Raw genomic sequence first — 25071 nt, forward strand, 5'->3', positions numbered from 1 at the left:
TCTTAGAGAACAAACATGGGTAAAAACACAGATACATGATCAAATCTTGTGGAACTGATTATGTCTTATGTGGCGCATCTGCACTTCACAGGGATCCTGCTTCTCTCGGGCTTTTAAGGCCTCGATGAAGACATGAATAGTCAGCAAATACATGAGCATGTTCCTAGTCAACTGTGAATCAAAGATCATATATTTAAAAGGCTGACCCACTCGTGAATCAAGTCTCGTCTAGACTGTTCTTTTTTTGTCTCCATTAATTCTCTTCTATGCACGCCGCTACTACTGGTCTCCACTGATTCATTCATAATCCTTTCCTGTGTCTGTGTTGCTTTCTCTCAAAAAAAAATCTATAGAGATGGTAAATATTCCATAGAATGCCAACCTATAGACACATGAATGAATGAATGAATGAATGAAGATATTTTTTCTTCAGTGTTGATGTCTCTGGTTACAGCCTGGAATTATGCAAGTCAACAAATGCGGTGGATCGATTAGGATCAATCGATCGATTAGGACTGTACTTGATACGGGAGTCTGGCTGAATGATGCCATCTTACCATGTGTATTGGCTTTGGCTCAGATCACATACCTTGATTTTCTCCGACGAATATCCATTGCACAATCCCTAATAGGTTTGATTTGTGTCTCTTGCCATCAGATTCTGATGAATACCAAATTGTACATCAAACAAGGCAGACAAAAAAAAAAACGAGCTGCGGTTGATCAGTCCAGGGGGGGGGAAACACAGGTGACAGTGAACAGGACGAGAAAAAACATCAAAATGGAAATCATCCACTTGTCACGAAGCGTCTGGTAGCCGGAGTCTCCATTCGACAATGTCATGCATGGAATCCCGTATGCACGGTGTGTGAGGGTCATTGAGAGATGCTGGAAAACATCTGTTGTTTCTCCGGCAACGAAGGAGGAGGGGGGGGAGAGAAAGGCAATAAAGTCGGTGGATTTACATAACACAAGCGATGCTTCCTTGCGCCCGCAGCAGCAGCCCTCCTCTTGAAAGCAGCTCCTCTCGGTCACCGCATCCTCTCTCTCTCCTCCGAGTGTCTGATCCAATTAGCAAGTCAATACAATGTGTCTGTGAGAGGCAGAGGAAGCCCACCAGCTCACCACAGCACAGCCCCTCCTCCTTTTCTGCCTCCTCTCTCCTCAGGCTGCCACAGAGCCTTTTCCAGACCCCCACGGCACGCCGTTAGCCCCGCCGCACGACCAGCAGCACCGCAGCAGATCCAAACGCACAGACAGAGCCCGGGCTGTAAATGAATGAAGCTCGCGCAGAGATGGTGGTCTTTTTTGCCCACGGTTATGTGCTCAGATTTGCGCCTGTGTGTGCCGACAAAGCGCCCTCTCCTGGATGTGGATTTGCTCTGGCTCTCTCTCTCTCTCTCTTTTTCAAGGCAATCTCTGGGCAGTTCCTGCTCTCTCTCTCTCTCTCTCTCTCCTGAGTAATGATGGAGGGATGGGGGGGTGGGGGGGGATCCAGATGTCACACGGATAATTGAAAGAAGGAATAATAGGGATGCACGATATATCGGCAATCATATCGGTATCGGCCGATGTTAGTCATTTTTTAACATATCGGTCATATCGGTATCGGTCAGATGTTAATATCGGTTATCATTATCAGCCAAATTTTCCAAAGGCTTTGCAAATAAAGAAATGCATAACTTTTTCAAATTCAGTGTCAACATGTGTTTTTCAGTATGTACAAAATGTGATGATCATAAAAATGTGGTTTTATACAGATCATATCGACATCGGTAAATATCGGTTATCGGCCATAACAGCAATGTTAATATCGGTTATCGGCATCGGCCAAAATTTTCATATCGGTGCATCCCTAATAATAATTCATAAGAAGGACAGGAAGCAGATTGACAGAGGAGAAGTGGAATAGGAGAGAAATATTAACCTCAGAATACCTGTATGTAGGGAAGGATAAAACAGAAACTGAATGAGGTGGCAATACAATGAACAAAGCATTATAGAAGATGGGGGGTGGGAACAGACAGGTTAGGGGAATAACTGATGGAGGACAGTAGAGGAATACAGATACGATTTTGTCCCAGGCTCCACCCCCCCCCCCCCCATCTGATTTTTCGTAAGCAGTACACTGGGCCCAGGTGCACCCAATCAGCCCAACAACTCCAACACCAGGCTCCTTCCTGCAAGACAGCGACAGGATAGTGGGAGGGTCGTCACACTGTGATGTTTTATTACAGGAAGTGTATGAAACCCATCGCCAAAATAGGCATGCATTCTGTCATTGTGTTAATGTGCTTATGGTTGGAATTGTAATGGGCGAAAGAAATATTACACTTGGACCCCTAGGGGTCCCCCCCGGACCCCACTTTGAGAACCACTGCTACAGAGGAAATCACACTCATCCGCATCGCTGCAAAGATCTACAATACACTTCTACTCAAGTTTAGAAATTGAGGACCAGAGTGCAGCGATGCAGAAGCGTGCCGTATGGAAGCAAGTTGTACAGGGAGTCCCGACCACTCGCGTGGTATACTGTTTTCACCAGAGCGCAACCCCACAGCACTTCCTTTTTCTCAGCATTCAGCAAACTGCAGAAATATTCACTTGACATTGTTACTTTTGTTTTCGCCGCTCAGCTGTATAGACCATCGACCTATATTATATCTCAATGGTATAGACGGTTTTCACGGAATGGTCAGTCCTGCACTTGAATGCTTTTTTTTCTTTTATGTCCATAGCAAACACTGCAACAGGAAGTGAGTGGGGGTTCAATTTAGAATGTTTTTGTTGTCAAGTTAAAACCGTCTATACCATACTATACACACATACTTATATACGCAAGTGCCTTATTTATGTCACTTTAACCCTTTGGAAATGAACTAATTAGAAGACAATCAGCAATTATATAGAAACAATTAATCTTCAGTTGTACTTTACATTAGTGGCAAGTGGGAACAATTTACAAAAGAATGTAAGTTAAAGTGATAAATGGCCACCTTGGCTGGACTAATGTGTGCCTGTGTGTGTGTGTGTGTGTGTGTGTGTGTGTGTGTGTGTGAATATGGGTAAGGGTTTGAGTGTGTACATTCTGTGCATGCATGTACATGAACGAGAAAGGCAGCAGTGCTACCATGAGGGGCAAAACATCTTCTCTACTCTACTGTAATGCATTATCCCCCTATCCAAGTTAGTCTTTCCTCATTACCTTGTTGTGGCTCATCAACATTGAGAAACACTATTCAGAAGGACAGACAATACATTCCACACAATGCTTATATTTTCTCAAACCACCCCTAACTACAATCTCAATATACAATGTTGAGTAGCATAGGCCTATTTGGGCTATGCATGCAGTGTGAAATGTTAAACAGTTGGCTGTAACACAATTTGTTCTAATAATGAAACTGTGTTGATAGTGGGCCACTGCAATGCTAGTTTTAAATGTTGCCCATTTTATTGAAATGGGGTAAGTGCTGCTGGTTGGATCCTTATGCCAAACTTAAAAGCAGCCTTTAGGCCGTGTATAAATGTTACCAAATTTTGGAATGCAGTTTGATGTGATGTTCTTATATACTGGGACTAGAATATCTATATTTTAGTGTAGTACTTAATGAATCAGATTGACAAATAACAAAATCACTTGCTGCGCTGGCTAACTGAAATGCTTTCCTAGCAATATTCTACAGGCCCTGAGCTATAATTCTTGCCTTAAACAGAGTTGACTTGATCCATATTGGAGGATCAAGAATACTATTTGATGCCAACGCTTCCTAACAGTTACAGGTACAGTAATACCTGTACTTCTTTTTGGCTTGCATTTAGTATTCATCACAATTTCACAACAATATTCTAATCGTACTAGGTTCAGATTTCTGAGGTCCGGATATTAATGTGGTTCCACTGCACATAATGCATCAAGGGAGCCTGAATATGATTACAACAGTTTTTATTAATTGGTCTTTGCAGTGCTGGTTGATTGCAGGTGGTTTTTAGGAATGGAGCAACAAACAAACAATGCATACATCACAATACATAATCACTATGGCCCATCAATCCAACAAATTAAAACATTTTATATGTGCATAATATTACTGTATGGAAGTCACTAGACTTATATTTTCCCAATGATTGATGTGTTGATTTTCAAACAGCATCTCACTGCATGTTAAACAAAACACTGCAACAGTTGTCCACACTAACCCATGAAGGTGTCACTTTTCTCAGACTATGTTCAGCCAGTAACAGGCGACAAACTGGATCATTCCGCCCCTCTGTAGATTCTGTACAAAAGTAGAGTAGCATGGGGCGATCTTTCAGGAAGTAACACCTCGGGGGGGTTGGCAAACCGTCAATTGTTGCAATGTGAATGGGTTTTTTAACGTTTTTAAAAAGACATTTTCAGACACAACGGGAGCCGACAGCGGAGATCATTCACTGGAGATATGGCTGCTAAATATATCACTGACAGTCAATATTGGCAACATTGATTCACAAACCAAGTGTAAAAAAACACTAGCGGTGTCTTTGAAGACGTGACATGATGTGACGTGAACATCATTAATTTTGGCATTTCTATGTTGAAAGTATTCCGGTGAGCCTTTCATTTCATTCCTCTTCACTTTCATATTCCATTTCTCACACCTCAATTAAGGAATCCAGTGGATGCAAGAGTCTGCAAGCGTTATACTGCAGGGTAACAACACATAATCCACGGCATAACCCAGACACTTACATTGGCAATGCATTGAATGAAACTGAAAGGTTATGTCAGGTCTAGACTCACTCTTATTTCTCCCCATACCATTCACCGCATTTCAGCTTTTTGTCCGATCATTTTGTCAATTCTCATCCTGGAAATATGGGTGTTCTAGTGCATTCAGGGCAGATGTCCGTCTCAGGGGGTCAAAGCATAGCATTTCCTATGGGAGTAAGAACAGTCTAAGATTAGGCGAAGGCGTCAGGTTTAAAAGATAAAACTCATTAAGATTTTAGTGCAAAAACCGTTTGTAGAATCGACAGAGGAACAATTACGTGAAATTTGGACGCAATTTAGAGGCGAGTCTGCATGGCTCTCATTTCACCAGCACACGTTGACAATATGACTGCAGCTGCATTTCATAACAATCTCCGTTCTCCGCTTCAATTTTGTCCCCGAAGTGATGTCACTCAACTGTGATGTCATCAGTGATGTCACTTGAGCAATTGTTCATTGTGACTTCACTGATGATGTCATAGGCATTGGTGGCTGCCTTTTGTAATTATGAGATACTTCAAAAGTTAAAGTCCTTTCTCATTTGTCCACCACCCTTTATTTTCTATATTTTGATTGATCTATATTATTATACTGTATATAATTAACCTAAGTTAGTTCCGAGCAATCGGATTGGACAAGAGGCATTCCATGTTGATATCTCACTACTATAATAAGGCGACCACGTGCGTGACCCACAATTGCTCAATATGCCAGTTGAGCAGGCGATGATTGCTCTGCAGGACCTCAAGGACGAGCCAACGAGGCACGGTAGAAATGAGCACTCCACTACTAGTTTAGTATAACACTCTGCTTCACAGCTGTTCTAAAGTTACCTCCATGATGAGGTTGCGCTCAAACAGCGTAGGGACAGCGATATCAAGACATTTGACCTTAATTATGAACGGTGAGCTGAAATAATCTGTTCTAACCTCAATGTAGCTAAGGTTAGCTTAGGCCTTAGCTACAGTAGCTTGCATTGGGGAAACTGCAGACAGCAAGTTTACCTGTTGCTTGGCAACGCTTGGTAGTGCAATCCTGAGGGAACTGTTTTTGTTGGCGAAGACAAATGACAGACAAAAATCATCTGTCGTTTCAAATTACTTCAAAAAATGCTATAATTACTTGATGAATAGCTTTGTTTATACTCTGCAACTGTTGTATAAAAGACTCGAGGTTGTGCTGTTGTTACTGGATATCAGCACGGGCACAGCTGTGATTATCTTCGGCACTCTGCCTTTGGCCTCGTGTCAACAACCGAGTCACAGCCGTGTTGATAGGCAGTACTGCAGCACTCCCTCTCGTGTGATATTAAATATATAGTAAAGTACCTGCTACAGTAGGCAAGCAACGTTTGCATTTCTTCTTTCCGAGCTGCTGGTTGATTAAATCTCATTCAAGGATAAAGTTTTTAGATTTTAGTCGGCGCTGCGTGCGTGAATGTGATGTAGAAACAATTTAGCCTTAATAAATGACATTAGCCACACAAATTTCACATGTTGCACAGATAAATTATTGTTGTGGCTCCTGTTAATGATCACCAGACTATGAGGAAAGGGATTTTTTTTTAGGAAAGAGATATTACATGTGTGATTTAAGCATCTGTGATTACATGTGTGATATAAGGTGGTGTCTGTGATTACATGTTTAATATAAGGTGGTGTCTGTGATTACATGGTGTCTGTGATTACATGTGTGATGTAAGGTGGTGTCTGTGATTACATGTGTAATGTAAGGCGGTGTCTGTGATTACATGTGTAATGTAAGGCGGTGTCTGTGATTACATGTTTGATGTAAGGCGGTGTCTGTGATTACATGTGTGATGTAAGGCGGTGTCTGTGATTACATGTGTAATGTAAGGCGGTGTCTGTGATTACATGTTTGATGTAAGGTGGTGTCTGTGATTACATGTGTAATGTAAGGCGGTGTCTGTGATTACATGTTTGATGTAAGGCGGTGTCTGTGATTACATGTGTGATGTAAGGCGGTGTCTGTGATTACATGTTTAATGTAAGGTGGTGTCTGCAATTACATGTGTGATGTAAGGTGGTGTCTGTGATTACATGTGTGATGTAAGGCGGTGTCTGTGATTACATGTGTAATGTAAGGCGGTGTCTGTGATTACATGTGTGATGTAAGGCGGTGTCTGTGATTACATGTGTAATGTAAGATGGTGTCTGTGATTACATGTGTAATGTAAGGTGGTGTCTGTGATTACATGTGTAATGTAAGATGGTGTCTGTGATTACATGTGTGATGTAAGGCGGTGTCTGTGATTACATGTGTAATGTAAGATGGTGTCTGTGATTACATGTGTAATGTAAGGTGGTGTCTGTGATTACATGTGTAATGTAAGATGGTGTCTGTGATTACATGTGTGATGTAAGGCGGTGTCTGTGATTACATGTGTAATGTAAGATGGTGTCTGTGATTACATGTGTGATGTAAGGTGGTGTCTGTGATCACATGTGTAATGTAAGATGGTGTCTGTGATTACATGTGTAATGTAAGGTGGTGTCTGTGATTACATGTGTAATGTAAGGTGGTGTCTGTGATTACATGTGTAATGTAAGATGGTGTCTGTGATTACATGTGTAATGTAAGGTGGTGTCTGTGATTACATGTGTAATGTAAGATGGTGTCTGTGATTACATGTGTAATGTAAGGTGGTGTCTGTGATTACATGTGTAATGTAAGATGGTGTCTGTGATTACATGTGTGATGTAAGGCGGTGTCTGTGATTACATGTGTAATGTAAGATGGTGTCTGTGATTACATGTGTAATGTAAGGTGGTGTCTGTGATTACATGTGTAATGTAAGATGGTGTCTGTGATTACATGTGTGATGTAAGGCGGTGTCTGTGATTACATGTGTAATGTAAGATGGTGTCTGTGATTACATGTGTGATGTAAGGTGGTGTCTGTGATCACATGTGTAATGTAAGATGGTGTCTGTGATTACATGTGTAATGTAAGGTGGTGTCTGTGATTACATGTGTAATGTAAGGTGGTGTCTGTGATTACATGTGTGATGTAAGGCGGTGTCTGTGATTACATGTGTAATGTAAGATGGTGTCTGTGATTACATGTGTAATGTAAGGTGGTGTCTGTGATTACATGTGTAATGTAAGGTGGTGTCTGTGATTACATGTGTAATGTAAGGTGGTGTCTGTGATTACATGTGTAATGTAAGGTGGTGTCTGTGATTACATGTGTAATGTAAGGTGGTGTCTGTGATTACATGTGTAATGTAAGGTGGTGTCTGTGATTACATGTATAATGTAAGATGGTGTCTGTGATTACATGTGTAATGTAAGGTGGTGTCTGTGATTACATGTATAATGTAAGATGGTGTCTGTGATTACATGTGTGATGTAAGGTGGTGTCTGTGATTACATGTGTAATGTAAGGTGGTGTCTGTGATTACATGTGTGATGTAAGATGGTGTCTGTGATCACATGTGTAATGTAAGATGGTGTCTGTGATTACATGTATAATGTAAGATGGTGTCTGTGATTACATGTGTAATGTAAGGTGGTGTCTGTGATTACATGTGTAATGTAAGGTGGTGTCTGTGATTACATGTGTAATGTAAGGTGGTGTCTGTGATTACATGTGTAATGTAAGATGGTGTCTGTGATTACATGTATAATGTAAGATGGTGTCTGTGATTACATGTGTGATGTAAGATGGTGTCTGTGATTACATGTGTAATGTAAGGTGGTGTCTGTGATTACATGTGTAATGTAAGATGGTGTCTGTGATTACATGTGTAATGTAAGGTGGTGTCTGTGATTACATGTGTAATGTAAGATGGTGTCTGTGATTACATGTATAATGTAAGGTGGTGTCTGTGATTACATGTGTGATGTAAGGCGGTGTCTGTGATTACATGTTTAATGTAAGATGGTGTCTGTGATTACATGTGTGATGTAAGGCGGTGTCTGTGATTACATGTGTGATGTAAGGTGGTGTCTGTGATTACATGTGTAATGTAAGATGGTGTCTGTGATTACATGTGTGATGTAAGGCGGTGTCTGTGATTACATGTGTAATGTAAGATGGTGTCTGTGATTACATGTGTGATGTAAGATGGTGTCTGTGATTACATGTGTGATGTAAGGCGGTGTCTGTGATTACATGTGTAATGTAAGGCGGTGTCTGTGATTACATGTGTGATGTAAGGCGGTGTCTGTGATTACATGTTTAATGTAAGGCGGTGTCTGTGATTACATGTGTGATGTAAGGCGGTGTCTGTGATTACATGTGTAATGTAAGGTGGTGTCTGTGATTACATGTGTGATGTAAGGCGGTGTCTGTGATTACATGTGTAATGTAAGATGGTGTCTGTGATTACATGTGTAATGTAAGATGGTGTCTGTGATTACATGTATAAAGTAAGGTGGTGTCTGTGATTACATGTGTGATGTAAGATGGTGTCTGTGATTACATGTGTGATGTAAGGCGGTGTCTGTGATTACATGTGTGATGTAAGGTGGTGTCTGTGATTACATGGTGTCTGTGATTACATGTGTGATGTAAGGTGGTGTCTGTGATTACATGTATAATGTAAGGTGGTGTCTGTGATTACATGTGTAATGTAAGGCGGTGTCTGTGATTACATGTGTAATGTAAGGCAGTGTCTGTGATTACATGTGTGATGTAAGGTGGTGTCTGTGATTACATGTATAATGTAAGGTGGTGTCTGTGATTACATGTGTAATGTAAGGCAGTGTCTGTGATTACATGTGTGATGTAAGGTGGTGTCTGTGATTACATGTGTAATGTAAGGTGGTGTCTGTGATTACATGTGTGATGTAAGATGGTGTCTGTGATTACATGTGTAATGTAAGGTGGTGTCTGTGATTACATGTGTGATGTAAGGTGGTGTCTGTGATTACATGTATAATGTAAGGTGGTGTCTGTGATTACATGTGTGATGTAAGATGGTGTCTGTGATTACATGTGTAATGTAAGGTGGTGTCTGTGATTACATGTGTGATGTAAGATGGTGTCTGTGATTACATGTGTGATGTAAGGCGGTGTCTGTGATTACATGTGTAATGTAAGGTGGTGTCTGTGATTACATGTGTAATGTAAGATGGTGTCTGTGATTACATGTGTGATGTAAGGTGGTGTCTGTGATTACATGTGTAATGTAAGGCAGTGTCTGTGATTACATGTGTGATGTAAGATGGTGTCTGTGATTACATGTGTGATGTAAGGTGGTGTCTGTGATTACATGTTTAATGTAAGGCAGTGTCTGTGATTACATGTGTAATGTAAGATGGTGTCTGTGATTACATGTGTAATGTAAGATGGTGTCTGTGATTACATGTGTAATGTAAGGTGGTGTCTGTGATTACATGTGTAATGTAAGATGGTGTCTGTGATTACATGTGTAATGTAAGATGGTGTCTGTGATTACATGTGTAATGTAAGGTGGTGTCTGTGATTACATGTGTAATGTAAGATGGTGTCTGTGATTACATGTGTGATGTAAGGTGGTGTCTGTGATTACATGTGTAATGTAAGATGGTGTCTGTGATTACATGTGTAATGTAAGGTGGTGTCTGTGATTACATGTGTAATGTAAGATGGTGTCTGTGATTACATGTGTGATGTAAGATGGTGTCTGTGATTACATGTGTGATGTAAGGCGGTGTCTGTGATTACATGTGTAATGTAAGGCGGTGTCTGTGATTACATGTGTGATGTAAGGCGGTGTCTGTGATTACATGTTTAATGTAAGGCGGTGTCTGTGATTACATGTGTGATGTAAGGCGGTGTCTGTGATTACATGTGTAATGTAAGGTGGTGTCTGTGATTACATGTGTGATGTAAGGCGGTGTCTGTGATTACATGTGTAATGTAAGATGGTGTCTGTGATTACATGTGTAATGTAAGATGGTGTCTGTGATTACATGTATAATGTAAGGTGGTGTCTGTGATTACATGTGTGATGTAAGATGGTGTCTGTGATTACATGTGTGATGTAAGGTGGTGTCTGTGATTACATGTGTGATGTAAGGTGGTGTCTGTGATTACATGGTGTCTGTGATTACATGTGTGATGTAAGGTGGTGTCTGTGATTACATGTATAATGTAAGGTGGTGTCTGTGATTACATGTGTAATGTAAGGCGGTGTCTGTGATTACATGTGTAATGTAAGATGGTGTCTGTGATTACATGTGTAATGTAAGGCGGTGTCTGTGATTACATGTGTGATGTAAGATGGTGTCTGTGATTACATGTGTAATGTAAGATGGTGTCTGTGATTACATGTGTGATGTAAGGTGGTGTCTGTGATTACATGTGTGATGTAAGGTGGTGTCTGTGATTACATGTTTAATGTAAGGTGGTGTCTGTGATTACATGTGTGATGTAAGGTGGTGTCTGTGATTACATGTTTGATGTAAGGCAGTGTCTGTGATTACATGTGTGATGTAAGGTGGTGTCTGTGATCACATGTGTGATGTAAGGCGGTGTCTGTGATTACATGTGTGATGTAAGGTGGTGTCTGTGATTACATGTGTAATGTAAGGCAGTGTCTGTGATTACATGTGTGATGTAAGATGGTGTCTGTGATTACATGTGTGATGTAAGGTGGTGTCTGTGATTACATGTTTAATGTAAGGCAGTGTCTGTGATTACATGTGTAATGTAAGATGGTGTCTGTGATTACATGTGTAATGTAAGATGGTGTCTGTGATTACATGTGTAATGTAAGATGGTGTCTGTGATTACATGTGTGATGTAAGGTGGTGTCTGTGATTACATGTGTAATGTAAGATGGTGTCTGTGATTACATGTGTAATGTAAGATGGTGTCTGTGATTACATGTGTAATGTAAGATGGTGTCTGTGATTACATGTGTAATGTAAGATGGTGTCTGTGATTACATGTGTAATGTAAGATGGTGTCTGTGATTACATGTGTAATGTAAGGTGGTGTCTGTGATTACATGTGTAATGTAAGGCGGTGTCTGTGATTACATGTGTGATGTAAGATGGTGTCTGTGATTACATGTGTAATGTAAGATGGTGTCTGTGATTACATGTTTGATGTAAGGCAGTGTCTGTGATTACATGTGTGATGTAAGGTGGTGTCTGTGATCACATGTGTGATGTAAGGCGGTGTCTGTGATTACATGTGTGATGTAAGGTGGTGTCTGTGATTACATGTGTAATGTAAGGCAGTGTCTGTGATTACATGTGTGATGTAAGATGGTGTCTGTGATTACATGTGTGATGTAAGGTGGTGTCTGTGATTACATGTTTAATGTAAGGCAGTGTCTGTGATTACATGTGTAATGTAAGATGGTGTCTGTGATTACATGTGTAATGTAAGATGGTGTCTGTGATTACATGTGTAATGTAAGGTGGTGTCTGTGATTACATGTGTAATGTAAGATGGTGTCTGTGATTACATGTGTAATGTAAGATGGTGTCTGTGATTACATGTGTAATGTAAGGTGGTGTCTGTGATTACATGTGTAATGTAAGATGGTGTCTGTGATTACATGTGTGATGTAAGGTGGTGTCTGTGATTACATGTGTAATGTAAGGTGGTGTCTGTGATTACATGTGTGATGTAAGGTGGTGTCTGTGATTACATGTGTGATGTAAGGCGGTGTCTGTGATTACATGTGTAATGTAAGATGGTGTCTGTGATTACATGTGTGATGTAAGGTGGTGTCTGTGATTACATGTGTAATGTAAGATGGTGTCTGTGATTACATGTGTAATGTAAGGCGGTGTCTGTGATTACATGTGTAATGTAAGGTGGTGTCTGTGATTACATGTTTAATGTAAGGCAGTGTCTGTGATTACATGTGTGATGTAAGGTGGTGTCTGTGATTACATGTTTAATGTAAGGCAGTGTCTGTGATTACATGTGTAATGTAAGGTGGTGTCTGTGATTACATGTTTAATGTAAGGCGGTGTCTGTGATTACATGTGTAATGTAAGGTGGTGTCTGTGATTACATGTGTAATGTAAGGCGGTGTCTGTGATTACATGTTTAATGTAAGATGGTGTCTGTGATTACATGTGTGATGTAAGGTGGTGTCTGTGATTACATGTGTAATGTAAGGTGGTGTCTGTGATTACATGTGTAATGTAAGGCGGTGTCTGTGATTACATGTTTAATGTAAGATGGTGTCTGTGATTACATGTGTGATGTAAGGTGGTGTCTGTGATTACATGTTTAATGTAAGGCAGTGTCTGTGATTACATGTAAGGTGGTGTCTGTGATTACATGTTTAATGTAAGATGGTGTCTGTGATTACATGTGTAATGTAAGATGGTGTCTGTGATTACATGTTTAATGTAAGATGGTGTCTGTGATTACATGTGTGATGTAAGATGGTGTCTGTGATTACATGTGTGATGTAAGGTGGTGGTGTCTGTGATTACATGTGTGATGTAAGATGGTGTCTGTGATTACATGTGTAATGTAAGATGGTGTCTGTGATTACATGTGTGATGTAAGATGGTGTCTGTGATTACATGTTTAATGTAAGATGGTGTCTGTGATTACATGTGTGATGTAAGATGGTGTCTGTGATTACATGTGTAATGTAAGATGGTGTCTGTGATTACATGTGTGATGTAAGATGGTGTCTGTGATTACATGTGTGATGTAAGATGGTGTCTGTGATTACATGTGTGATGTAAGATGGTGTCTGTGATTACATGTGTGATGTAAGATGGTGTCTGTGATTACATGTGTAATGTAAGATGGTGTCTGTGATTACATGTGTGATGTAAGATGGTGTCTGTGATTACATGTGTAATGTAAGATGGTGTCTGTGATTACATGTGTGATGTAAGATGGTGTCTGTGATTACATGTGTGATGTAAGATGGTGTCTGTGATTACATGTGTAATGTAAGGCGGTGTCTGTGATTACATGTTTAATGTAAGGCAGTGTCTGTGTTGCAAAGTGAATAACGTACCAGCAGCAGATGCGCCCCCTGCTCATTGATCTCTGGAACAAAGTCTGTGATTGGCCGGGGGAAGAGAGGCGGGAAGGTTTTCCTTGAGAGGGTAACATCGGTTGGCCACTCTTCTTCTGGCGGCAAGCCAATTACTCTGAAAGGACACAAATTACAAACAGAAAGGTGATTATATGATCCACTGTCAGGATCCACAACTTCTCGAGATAACTTTAGTTATGTTTTGGCGCTATATAAATACAATTGACTCGACTTCTTGTAGCCAGTTCAATGTTGTTGTTTTTTTCAAAGTGATATATTTATACTCACTGAAATATTTTCCCCAGTTGGTCCACTTCTGATTCTCCGCAGAACAAAGGTCTAACAAACAGAAGAGTTTGTGCCAGTTAATATACTGATGAAGATGCATCAGTGTTTCTCTGCCAATCCCGTGCACTTCCTGTCTATGCACCTGGGTGACCAGTAATACATCATGATTTACATTTAGGCAGCTTCATGAACCAAGGGCCATGAAAGATTCTCCTCCATTTATTAATACTGTGCAATATCTCATTAACATCAACAGGAATGTGGCCATGACATGTTCACGATTCAGTGAGCTATGAACCTTTATAGCGCGCTCTCTGTTGCATGATTCTGAGAGGATTCCTCAAACCAGCCTGGAGGCTGAGGGATGCAATACACCTTTTTAACCACTAGATGGGAGTACTGTGTATAATAATCAAGCATTACATTTTGTTCTCAGCTTAGCTGGGAGAAGTGTTGCAGACGAGATTTACGAGTTAGAATTTACTTCTGGCTTCCTGGTACACTTCACCGCAGGAGGCCACATCACCAAGGTGTAAGAGGTGTTTGTGCACATGCCATATGACTCTGGCAAGTGATATGGGTCTGTGGAAGAAGCTCATACTTGTGAGCGTAGCATTAACAAGCTGTCCGTAGTTTGTGCCAGTGTGCATGCTGCTAGCCCCTTTAGCAGTGTTACAGTGAAGCATTAGCTTTATATACTGTATGTCAGGCAGCGGCAGCGCCCAGGAAGACACACATGAATTAGTGCCAGTAGAACCTTTTCAAGCCAGGGAAAGATGCCCACATCCACTTCATTTGAGGAATGGGCAATAATAACCAGAAACGAGCAGGTCAGTCACAAAATTCAATGCCGTCAAGATTTATTTGTGTGTGTTTGGAGTCCATTCTTAAGCCTGGTTACGACCTAGTTAGACTGACCATATAGACGTTGTGTAACATCATTTTGTATTGTATGTAGACACGCTGCAGCTGACTGAAAGAATTGGTCACATTTCTTGTCAGCTTTTTCAAATGTTGCAATGCGCTAATAGGAAGTGGGTGTTTGTTGCGGTAGGAACAGCACCATTACTGTAGATGTAAAGAGAAAAGTATGTCGACATGTTTGCTGTATATCGTACGTATGTGACATATACACACAGTGTGAATAATGTGATATCGGTCTAAACACGGGCAAGGAGAAAGAGGCTTTATGCAACGCTCCTAAGTGAATCCCTCAGCTTCGATAAATAAATTGCCTAAGGGACGAACTTAAAGTTTGAAACCGTAGGCACTGAGGAGATGGGAATGGGGACACACCCCCAGCGTCCATAGCATCCCAGGCGGGAATCGAACCCAGGACCTTCTGGCTGTGAGGCGACAGTGCTGCCACTGTGCCACCGTGGCCCCTGCATACCTCATTACAAAAGCTGGCATTTGTGCAGACAATTCAAATTGAATTTAGACCTTGGAGGCCGCATATACCTCAGATATACCTGGATTCAAAACACTCCCAAAGGCACAGCGGTATCAAACAATCAGACAAAGTCAATAAAACTAATTTATAGAGTATATCTTATCTGGCCATTTCTATTCTGCTCACTCACTTGCGTCTGAACATCTCAGCAAAGATACACCCAGTGCTCCAGATATCCACAGGTGTGGCGTATGTGGACTGCAGCAGAACCTCAGGGGGCCGGTACCACAGAGTCACTACCTGGGAGACACAAGCATAGGACCGTCAGTACTGGCTGTTTATGATGTCATTTTAAAAGAACTAGGCAATTCCTCGCTAGCTCGACTGCTGTGCAGCCTCGCCTGCCCTGCAGGCAGCTCGGCTGCTGCGGGCTGATGACGTCATCAGTGATGTCACAATGCCTTTTTGTGTGTGTGCCCCCTTATGACATCTCTGATGACATCAGTGTGTGTGTGCCCCATTATGACATCACTGATGACATCAGTCATAATGACATCACTGATGACATCATCAGTGATGTCACAATGTCTCTGTGTGTCAGTGGGACAAAATTTTTAATCTAACAGAGCACACATTGCCAAATTTATAGATACTAGGGATCTCGCGCGCTCGATTCCTAGGCTCGCTCGCTACGCGGCCTCGCCCGCCCTGCAGCTCGCCCAGCATACGCCCATACGCAGGTCGGGCGCTGTGCGGGCTCGCCCTGGGCTGCTCCTTGATGGCATACTTCAGGGATGCTGGATCACATGTCCTGGAGCTGGCAACATTCAGCTGTCCATGGCTGAAGACGGGGGTCTGAAGGCAGACGCCCACTTCTTTTTTGTGACATCACTGATCACTGATGGGATTTATGACATCACTGATGATGTCAGTGGGATTTATGACATCACTGGGATTTATGACATCACTGATGATGTCACAGTGGGATTTATGACATCACAGTGGGACAGAGAAACAAACAGAAACAAACAAGCAGAGCCCCAGCTCCCATTTATATACTGATGATGTAGATAGATAGATAGATAGATAGATAGATAGATAGATAGATAGATAGATAGATAGATAGATAGATAGATATAGATAGACATATTTGTGAGCATTGGAAAGCACGCCCACTTACGAGTTAGGCATACATGTACGCAGCAAGACATTTTATCCGCCATTTATTTTCCCATAGACATTTCATAAAATGCTTATAAAATAGTTTTACTTGTCAAACCAAACGATTCAGCTATATTTAGAAACCGGAGAGACCATAGAACATTTCACTCGGACCAAAAAGTAAAAACAAACAGCGGATTAAAAAAAAAAGTTTTGGTCTGATTGAAATGTTCTATGTCTATGGGAAAAATAAATGGCGAATGAAATGTCTTGGTGCGCATGCTGAAGCAGGAAGTGGCATCAACTTTGGCTCTCTATATAACAAATAGAGGGAAGGGACTGTGATGCTTAGTTACCACAGGAGTGAGAGCCATGTGGCAGCTGTAGATCTGTGATGCTTACCACAGGAGTGAGAGCCATGTGGCAGCTGTAGATCTGTGATGCTTACCACAGGAGTGAGAGCCATGTGGCAGCTGTAGATCTGTGATGCTTACCACAGGAGTGAGAGCCATGTGGCAGCTGTAGATCTGTGATGCTTACCACAGGAGTGAGAGCCATGTGGCAGCTGTAGATCTGTGATGCTTACTTACCACAGGAGTGAGAGCCATGTGGCAGCTGTAGATCTGTGATGCTTACCACAGGAGTGAGAGCCATGTGGCAGCTGTAGATCTGTGATGCTTACTTACCACAGGAGTGAGAGCCATGTGGCAGCTGTAGATCTGTGATGCTTACTTACCACAGGAGTGAGAGCCATGTGGCAGCTGTAGATCCTGGCCAGGCCGAAGTCGGCGAGCTTCACCTGGCCTTGGCTGGTCACCAGAATGTTCTCTGGCTTCAGGTCTCTGTGCATCACATGGTTAGAGTGAAGGAATGCCAGACCGCACAGCAACTGCCGCATCAAGTCCTGCAATAACACACGGGCATATTTTATCGACAGCCTCCTTGCTAAATCATTGAACAGACCAGAGGTTTGCAACGTGGGAGGAGGGGGGTTTAGGGGTACATTAGTTATTACATTAGTTATCAAAAGGAGACCACATATTAATAACATAAATGTGTGTGACTTGCTTAGAGAGATAATTCCGAGATACAGTAGTTTGGGGGGGATTTTACAGTTTTTCCCACTTCACCCGAGTCAGAAACAAATACCGTAAATTCCGGACTATAAGGCGCACCGGTGTATAAGCCGCACCTTCAAAGTTGACTATTTTTTTCTTATATAAGCCGCACCGGACTATAAGCCGCGGGTGTTTTAATGGGTTTTTTTTTTTTTTTTTGTGTTTTAATGTTTAATTACCATATGTAATGCTCCCATTTATTAACATTTCAACAAAACAACATAACACAACACCACCTGTGTTGTTATTTACAGTGCACACAGTGTCATACAGTGTCATACAGTGTCATACAGTGTGGTGAAAAGAGGGCAAGAGAGGAAATTAAAACAGAAGTGGATTTATAGTTAGAAAGAGTGCTAAAAAAGAGAGATTTTTTTTTTTTTTTTTTTTTTTAAATCCATAGATAAGCCGCACCGTTATATAAGCCGCAGGGGCCAAAAAAGGCCAAAAAACGGGAAAAAAGGTGCGGCTTATAGTCCGGAATTTACGGTAAATGCCTTCAGACAGACCTCTATGTATTTGGTGTCGTCTGTAGTTATGTCAAACAGCAATATCAGGCTATCCTGGCTCAATTGTTGAGTGTCTATGGAATCAAATAACATATTAATCATGATCCCATAGGCATCCAGTAATAGACCCCCTTCTCACGGGGGCCATTTTGTGTCGAAAAGGCAGAACAAACACAGGTGCGAGCAAAACACTAATGAGGGTTTCCAAATTCCAATCGTGGAAGTTTGAAACCCTCGTTAGTGTTTTGCTTGCACCCGTGTTGACCCTGCCTTTTCGACACAAAACGGCCCCCGTGCGAAGGGTCTATTGAGTGAAACTAAGCAAGTAAACGGGGGAGGGGGGCTTTTTCCCCGAGCTTTGAGGGGAGGCCCACTTTGGAAAAGAACCCTGGAATAGAGCATTTTGAAACTCCTCTACAGCATATAGCCTCAATCACTAAATGATCAAGTCTTTCCACTCCAACTGAGGACGGCGACCTCTCAGCTCTTACCTTCACGCGGCCGGAGGAGAGCCCTGCTGCAGGCGCTCTCTCTAGGTAGGTCTTGAGATCTTGGTCCACGTGCTCAAACACCAGGGTGACTTTTGTCTCTTGGGCCGTCCTCTGGATAGCGCATACATCCATAAGCCTGGGACGTCCCAAAAAAACACACACACACACACACACACATTATGAGAGGGCATTTCACAAGTGCATTGTGGGAAAATACACTTCAGCGAGACATTACGACAGACATATATGAACCTTGATAATTGTCTTACTTGACCACATTGGGATGGTCAAACTGCTCCAGTCTTTTCAGCAGCGCCACCTCTCGGACCGTGGAGACGGGGAGGCCATCTTGGTTGGTCTGGACACGCACACTCTTCAGGGCCACAAACTGTCCGCTCTCCGTGTCCCGGGCCTTATATACCGTCCCATAAGCGCCCCCTCCTATCTCTGCCACTGGCTCATACTGGACACTGGCGCCGTGGGCCATGGCCAGGCGTACACAGACTGAGACAGGCAGAGATGCAAAAAGAAATGATGAAAACTACATACATTGGGTTTAGCCATTCTTAAATAAAAGGCTTTTTAACTTGGAGACTGGGTGCCTTTGGTTTTTGTAGTAGGGCCCACTGCCCAGCTACTTTTCTATTTTTTATGGACAAGAACCCCACCTCCGAATGAGCACCTCTCCACATTGATCACACATTTTTAAGCCAAGCAGCGTTCCTTTTTTTTTTTCTACTTTACATACATTGTTGTTACAGACATCGGACTACTTTGAATAACATTGAAATACTTGCTACATACTTGCCCACCTGCCCCATATACAACTTCTTCTATGATGCAGATTCAGGTCCCTATTAAAAAGGCATAAAACTACTGAAGAATTCATATGAGGTATTCTGACTTCTTAGGAAAGTCCAATGCATCTCTCCCAAAGGTAGGAAATAAACATATACATTCTATCACATCATACCAATGTACAGCCTGAAGCCGTTGTACTGACAACGAACAAGGGACTAACTCTGAAAAATCATCCAGTTTGCCTGAGCGTTTGTATCCAAAGTGGCTTCACAGAGGACAGTGATCGCTATCCTGGGCGTGCGGGTAGTGTAGCGGTAGATTCCCTGCCTACCAATATGAGCATCCACGCAGACACGATTGGCTGTGTCTGCGGGCGGGAAGCCGGATTGAGGGTATGTGTCCTGGTCGGCGCACTAGCGCCTCCTCTGGTCGGTTCGGGGCGCCTTTTTGGGCCGGAAGGGAAGTGGTGGGAATAGTGTGATCCTCCCACGTGCTACGTCCTATTCCATAGTGAAGCTCCCCGCTGTCAGGTGAAAAGAAGCGGCTGGCAACTGCATGTGTGGGAGGAGGCACGGTGCTAGTCTACGGCTCTGCCCAGATCGGCAGAAGGGGTGGAGCAGCGACCGAGGCAGGTGATGGTGTGTGTTGGTGTAGGCTACACCTTAAAATCAAATAGCCTACGTGTTTGATTTTAAGATATTTTTACCCCAAAAATAAGTAAGGCTACCCTGTTTAGCCCAATGTTTTTTGTGTCTTTTAATCAATCACCTAAATATCATATTATCATATATTCTCTTAATTGTATTATATGATCTAATTTGATATCTTATAATGTATAATATATAATCTATATCTAGATAGATTTATAGATAGCCTATATACAATTGGATCTGATCAGTGTTGTAGCTACATTACTGATGTAAAATGTTATTTTAGGGGTAAAAAAAATGTCAAAGAAAATATTGAATACTAGAAAATCTGGCCCTCACAAACACAACAAAAAACATAATGATGCAATCAAATCTGTTTGAAAAGTCTGTAGGTGATGATGAATTGATGTAATAATTATGTATTAGAAAACATTCACTTTAGTAAACGTAACCCCCCGCCCCCCCGTCTTTTTTGGTGCAAGGCACTCTGGGTATTAGTGTAGTTATGGAAGCAGCGGCAGCTGAGGGGGCGCGATGCGCTGGATGCGAGGCGGTATTGAATAGATACTTTACGACTTGGATTATTTTGGAGCAGAAAACGTCAAACTGGTGACTAAAGTAAAGCTGGGAAGTGGAAACAGTTTGCAAACTGCTCTGGAAGGAGTCACGTTTCCTGCATTTCCTTGGCTATACCGCAGCGTGCCACCCAAAGGCTCAGGCTTCCTCGGATTGGCGTGCAGATGACCAGATCGGCTCGCAGATCGGCTCGCAGATCGGCACGCAAATAGAGTGGGCATGTAGGCTCTACGGGGCGCCGCTAGCGCTGGCCCAAAAAAGTGTCAAACTATATCCTGGGGTCCTGACGGCTCCATGCTTTTCCAATTTATCCTCTACGAACGTACATGGAGAGAAATAGAACGCCTCTCCTATTTCTGGCTGATGGATGTTGAATAATAAAGACGGAACTGTCCTCAGGCTGAGGAATAACATAATTGCAAAAGATGAAATTCAATGGCGTTCCCCCCCTCCAAACCTTTTACTTATTAAATTTTTAAATCATGTTCAGTCACGCTGCCAGTCTTCGCCCGGCAAAGCACTTTAACAGCTTTCAAGTGTCGACAGATTAGGCTTTTATGTGCTGCCGAGTGTCAGCTGTAAGTGCTTGAATAAAGAACGCTGTACATCAATTCTCAATTTCACCTGTGGCAGGACTACCATTTGTTTTTGCTCTAAATCTCGCTAATAAAAGTAAGGACTGTCTGTGAGTGTGTGTGTGTGTGTGTGTCTGTCTGAGAGTGTGTCTGTCTGTGAGTGTGTGTGACTGTCTGTCTGAGAGTGTGTCTGTCTGTGAGTGTGTCTGTCTGTCTGAGAGTGTGTCTGTCTGTGAGTGTGTGTGTGTCTGTCTGTGAGTGTGTGTCTGTCTGAGTGTGTGTGTCTGTCTGTCTGAGAGTGTGTCTGTCTGTGAGTGAGTGTGTCTGTCTGTCTGAGAGTGTGTCTGTCTGTGAGTGTGTGTGTCTGTCTGTCTGAGAGTGTGTCTGTCTGTGTGTCCTTCGCATATCTCAACAACCGTTCGTCACCTACTGGCAAGCAACACAGAAAGTGGTTTATTGCTACAAACCCCCCCCTCCTCCTCGCGCTAACAATTCACCCTAGAGGAAACACCCTGGACAACAACAAATCCTTGTTGCACAACACGGACACTTTCATTCCTTCTGTTGTGAAATATTTACTACATTTGTTTGCTCTTGTTTTTTAATCCTTTGAAAGAAGTGCTTTCAGGGTTTGTACAGCTTTTTAACAGTAAAAATAAAAGCACTTTCAGAGCGCTGAGAGCAGAGCCCGAAATTAACAGTCGCCAAGCGCCAAGATTAGACTAGGCGACTAGATTTACGTTCTGGCGGGCTGTCCACTCGGGCTGTCAAAATTGGCCCAAAATCATATTAGAATATTCCCTCTAAACAAAACATATTCATTCGAATACTAAAAAATAAAAAAATAAAAACGTTTGTGGCAAGGCAAACCAATACAACCAGAGAGTGCTTATATAACTACTTGGTATATTTATTTAAACATATTTTTTTCCCCCAACATAAACATTGTTTTTCCCCCATATTTATTCGGTCAGCATTAAGGCCCAATTATACTCCATTTTCATACGAAAATAAATGTGTCCGTTTCAAACTGGAATCGTCACGGCCCACATACTTCCATTCGTCTTTCACGTTGGTATCATGTTAAGCAATACATCCATCAGTGGGCAGTAGAGCGTGAAATGTGTGAGTGTGTGTGTGTGGTTCTGCTCCGTTTCATGCATATCCGTAAGCTTTCAGAGGACGGACAGAAATACGCACGAAATGAACACAGAGTACAGACAGAAGGCTCTCTCACGTGTGTGTTTGTTTCTATGCGGCTCTGAGGAAGGCAAATCACTAGGGGTGTCACGATACACTCAGTTCACGATACGATACGTATCACAATACTGGGTTCACGATAACCCTACAAATCACCGCATGGTGAAACGATGCATTTAGCTGCTAAATGTGCTAAATTTTAGCACATGTTATCACAACAAAACAGCAGACTTTCAATAGTCAAAGATATTACTGAATCACATTTACAATATTTTAGATCTACTAGAGTCGAGACTCTGGAGAGGATGTGCCATGTGCGCACTTTTTTGGGTGTGACCAACACCAGTGATGTTATGTCACCAGTGATGTCACTTGCGCAGTTGTGATGTCACTTGAGTAATTGTGATGTCATCAGTGTGGTCACTCAAGCAATTGTGACGTCATCGGTGATGTCACTCAAGCAACAGTGCACTGCGGAGTAGAACTGGGCCACCTTATTATAGTAGTAAGAAGATAATGCAAATCTCAGCATAGACCTTTGGCTTCCGTTTCATTAACCGCTGCCTCAGCTGAGGCAAACGTCTCATCTCTTAAATAATAAAACTTTAAAAATCTGCCTCTGCACAAAGGGCAGACTTTCTAACCAGATTTACAAGTTATAGAATATAGTAAGGGAAAAAAACAAGCTAAATCTCATAATTTTAACTTTAAGATGTATGCACTGAGAACCTGCGATAGGGATACCACAATCCATTGCATCAGTAGAAATATGGGATCAGACAGTAAAAAGTAATGATTACGATCTATTCGTTGAGGTACGCTGATGTAGCCTAGACATGCTCTAAATATTAAGATGCTGCCAAGCCATAGTCGTTTAAGCAGTTGTTAATCAACTGGAGTTAATAAGAGGAAGTGTTATGGCATAGTTCATGTTGCACACTGCTTTTTTTCCGTCGTTACGCAAGGAAAGTTGAGCCAGTGTCTGTGGATCACATTCTTGCTTGTTGCATGACATCTACAAAACATATTCACTTTGGACTTGGCTATTAGCATGTTAATTTACTTGTTTCGTTTTTATGTTTGTTTTATTTTTTATGTGATACTATGTGGGGTTATGCTCGCCGCAACACAAATCGTCCTTTTGGGACAATTAATAAACTTGAGCAAAGAGTAAATTGTATTATTATTATCGTCCTCGTCATCATCATTTTATTTATTTGTTCATTATTTTATTGATCGATTTCAAAGTGCAAACAGTTATGTCTGAGTCCTATAAATCAAAATGTATTTTCCTATCGCTGGCTTTTCAAACAGTTCACATGATTGCAAAGAATGAAAGTAGCCTACGGAAAGTGAGTCACTTGTTTGTGAATGATCTCAAACCACATGTGTCCATTGATGCTACAGGAAGTTGTCAGGCCATAATGCATTGAGGACAAAAAGTCACAAGGAAACAACATTGAGAGCATCTTGCTTCCATAATTAACCGGACATATTTTCTGGTTAAACAGGATGTTGGGGCGGGATGGAGGAGGCGTCATTGTAAAAAGTGTAACCAATGGGTGATCAGTTAGGAAGAGAAAGCCAGTTTTATTTGATGACAGGGACAAAGGGGCGGGATTGTTCAAAAAAAGTCAACGATTGTTTCATTGGTTGGAAATGCTACATGTGTACGCCTACTGGCACAACATGAGGTAACCATTAAACCACTGTTTTTATTATATGAAATAAAAGTAATGGGCATTTGATTTTAAAATACAAGAAAATAATGTACCTTTTGCCATATATTGTTAAATGGGCGTGTGTGTATACCAGTACGACGACGTGGAAACTTAGCTAACAGGTGAAAAAGTCCCATTTTCCATTTCATTGTGACTTTAAATGATACAAACTTTCGAACATTGATTGATTGTCCAATAGACGAAGTTCACATTTCGCTCACATAGGCTATTTTATATTTAGGCTATTTATTTGTTATTATCCCCCAGACCAGACGCATATGGGTCAGTGTCTGTTAGGCAGAGCCTGGGTGAAACAGGGCACTGGGGCAGGATATCAGAAAGCCCTCTGTCTCTCGACACGTGGTGCTCCTCCATGGTTCTCTTTTGTTGATTAATCGGAGCAGAAAAGTGTAGCAACAACAGGCCAGACACGGACTTACCTCCTTATATAGCCTACCTAGACACTGACGTGGCAACGAAAACTATGGAATACTTGTGTAAAAAGTAGCCTACATATGGGAGTGGGCAAAACACGCCACTGCCCAGCAGCTTCTACATTCACATTTCTTACCATTACACAAACATGATGTAGCTAATCGATCGCAAGCAGGACCATTTCATTTTAACGACAGTTTTAAATACCGTAGAGACATTATACTTACCACGTCTGTCCTTTTATGTGGCAGGCAAGCTTATTTGAGCTTTATAAAGAAGACATCCTCATTCATCTACCGCGTGAAGTCCTATATATACATGAATGTGAAGTGTCGCCGCGTGTCTAGGCTTGGATGTGGAGGCTAGGAGTGAATCTGCTGTGGATAAGCCAGTCATCGATATGATTTGGGCCTCCACTCTTTT

The 25071-nt window shown here is 41.8% G+C and overlaps 1 protein-coding gene across 1 annotated transcript; it reads right to left on the bottom strand.

Annotated features, from left to right (window-relative positions):
* Positions 1 to 3936: 3936 nt before the first annotated feature.
* Positions 3937 to 25071, bottom strand: cdk4 (cyclin dependent kinase 4). The gene is made up of 8 exons (XM_083661757.1): positions 24876 to 25071; positions 18960 to 19194; positions 18691 to 18826; positions 17309 to 17476; positions 15602 to 15711; positions 14019 to 14069; positions 13710 to 13845; positions 3937 to 4919 (listed from the first exon to the last, which is right to left on the bottom strand). The coding sequence occupies exons 2-8, from the start codon at positions 19175 to 19177 to the stop codon at positions 4839 to 4841; spliced, it is 900 nt and encodes a 299-aa protein (XP_083517883.1). The 5' UTR covers positions 19178 to 19194; positions 24876 to 25071; the 3' UTR covers positions 3937 to 4838.

This window comes from Poromitra crassiceps (assembly GCF_964638095.1).
Source record: "Poromitra crassiceps genome assembly, chromosome: 27".
Taxonomy (NCBI): Eukaryota; Metazoa; Chordata; class Actinopteri; order Beryciformes; family Melamphaidae; genus Poromitra; species Poromitra crassiceps.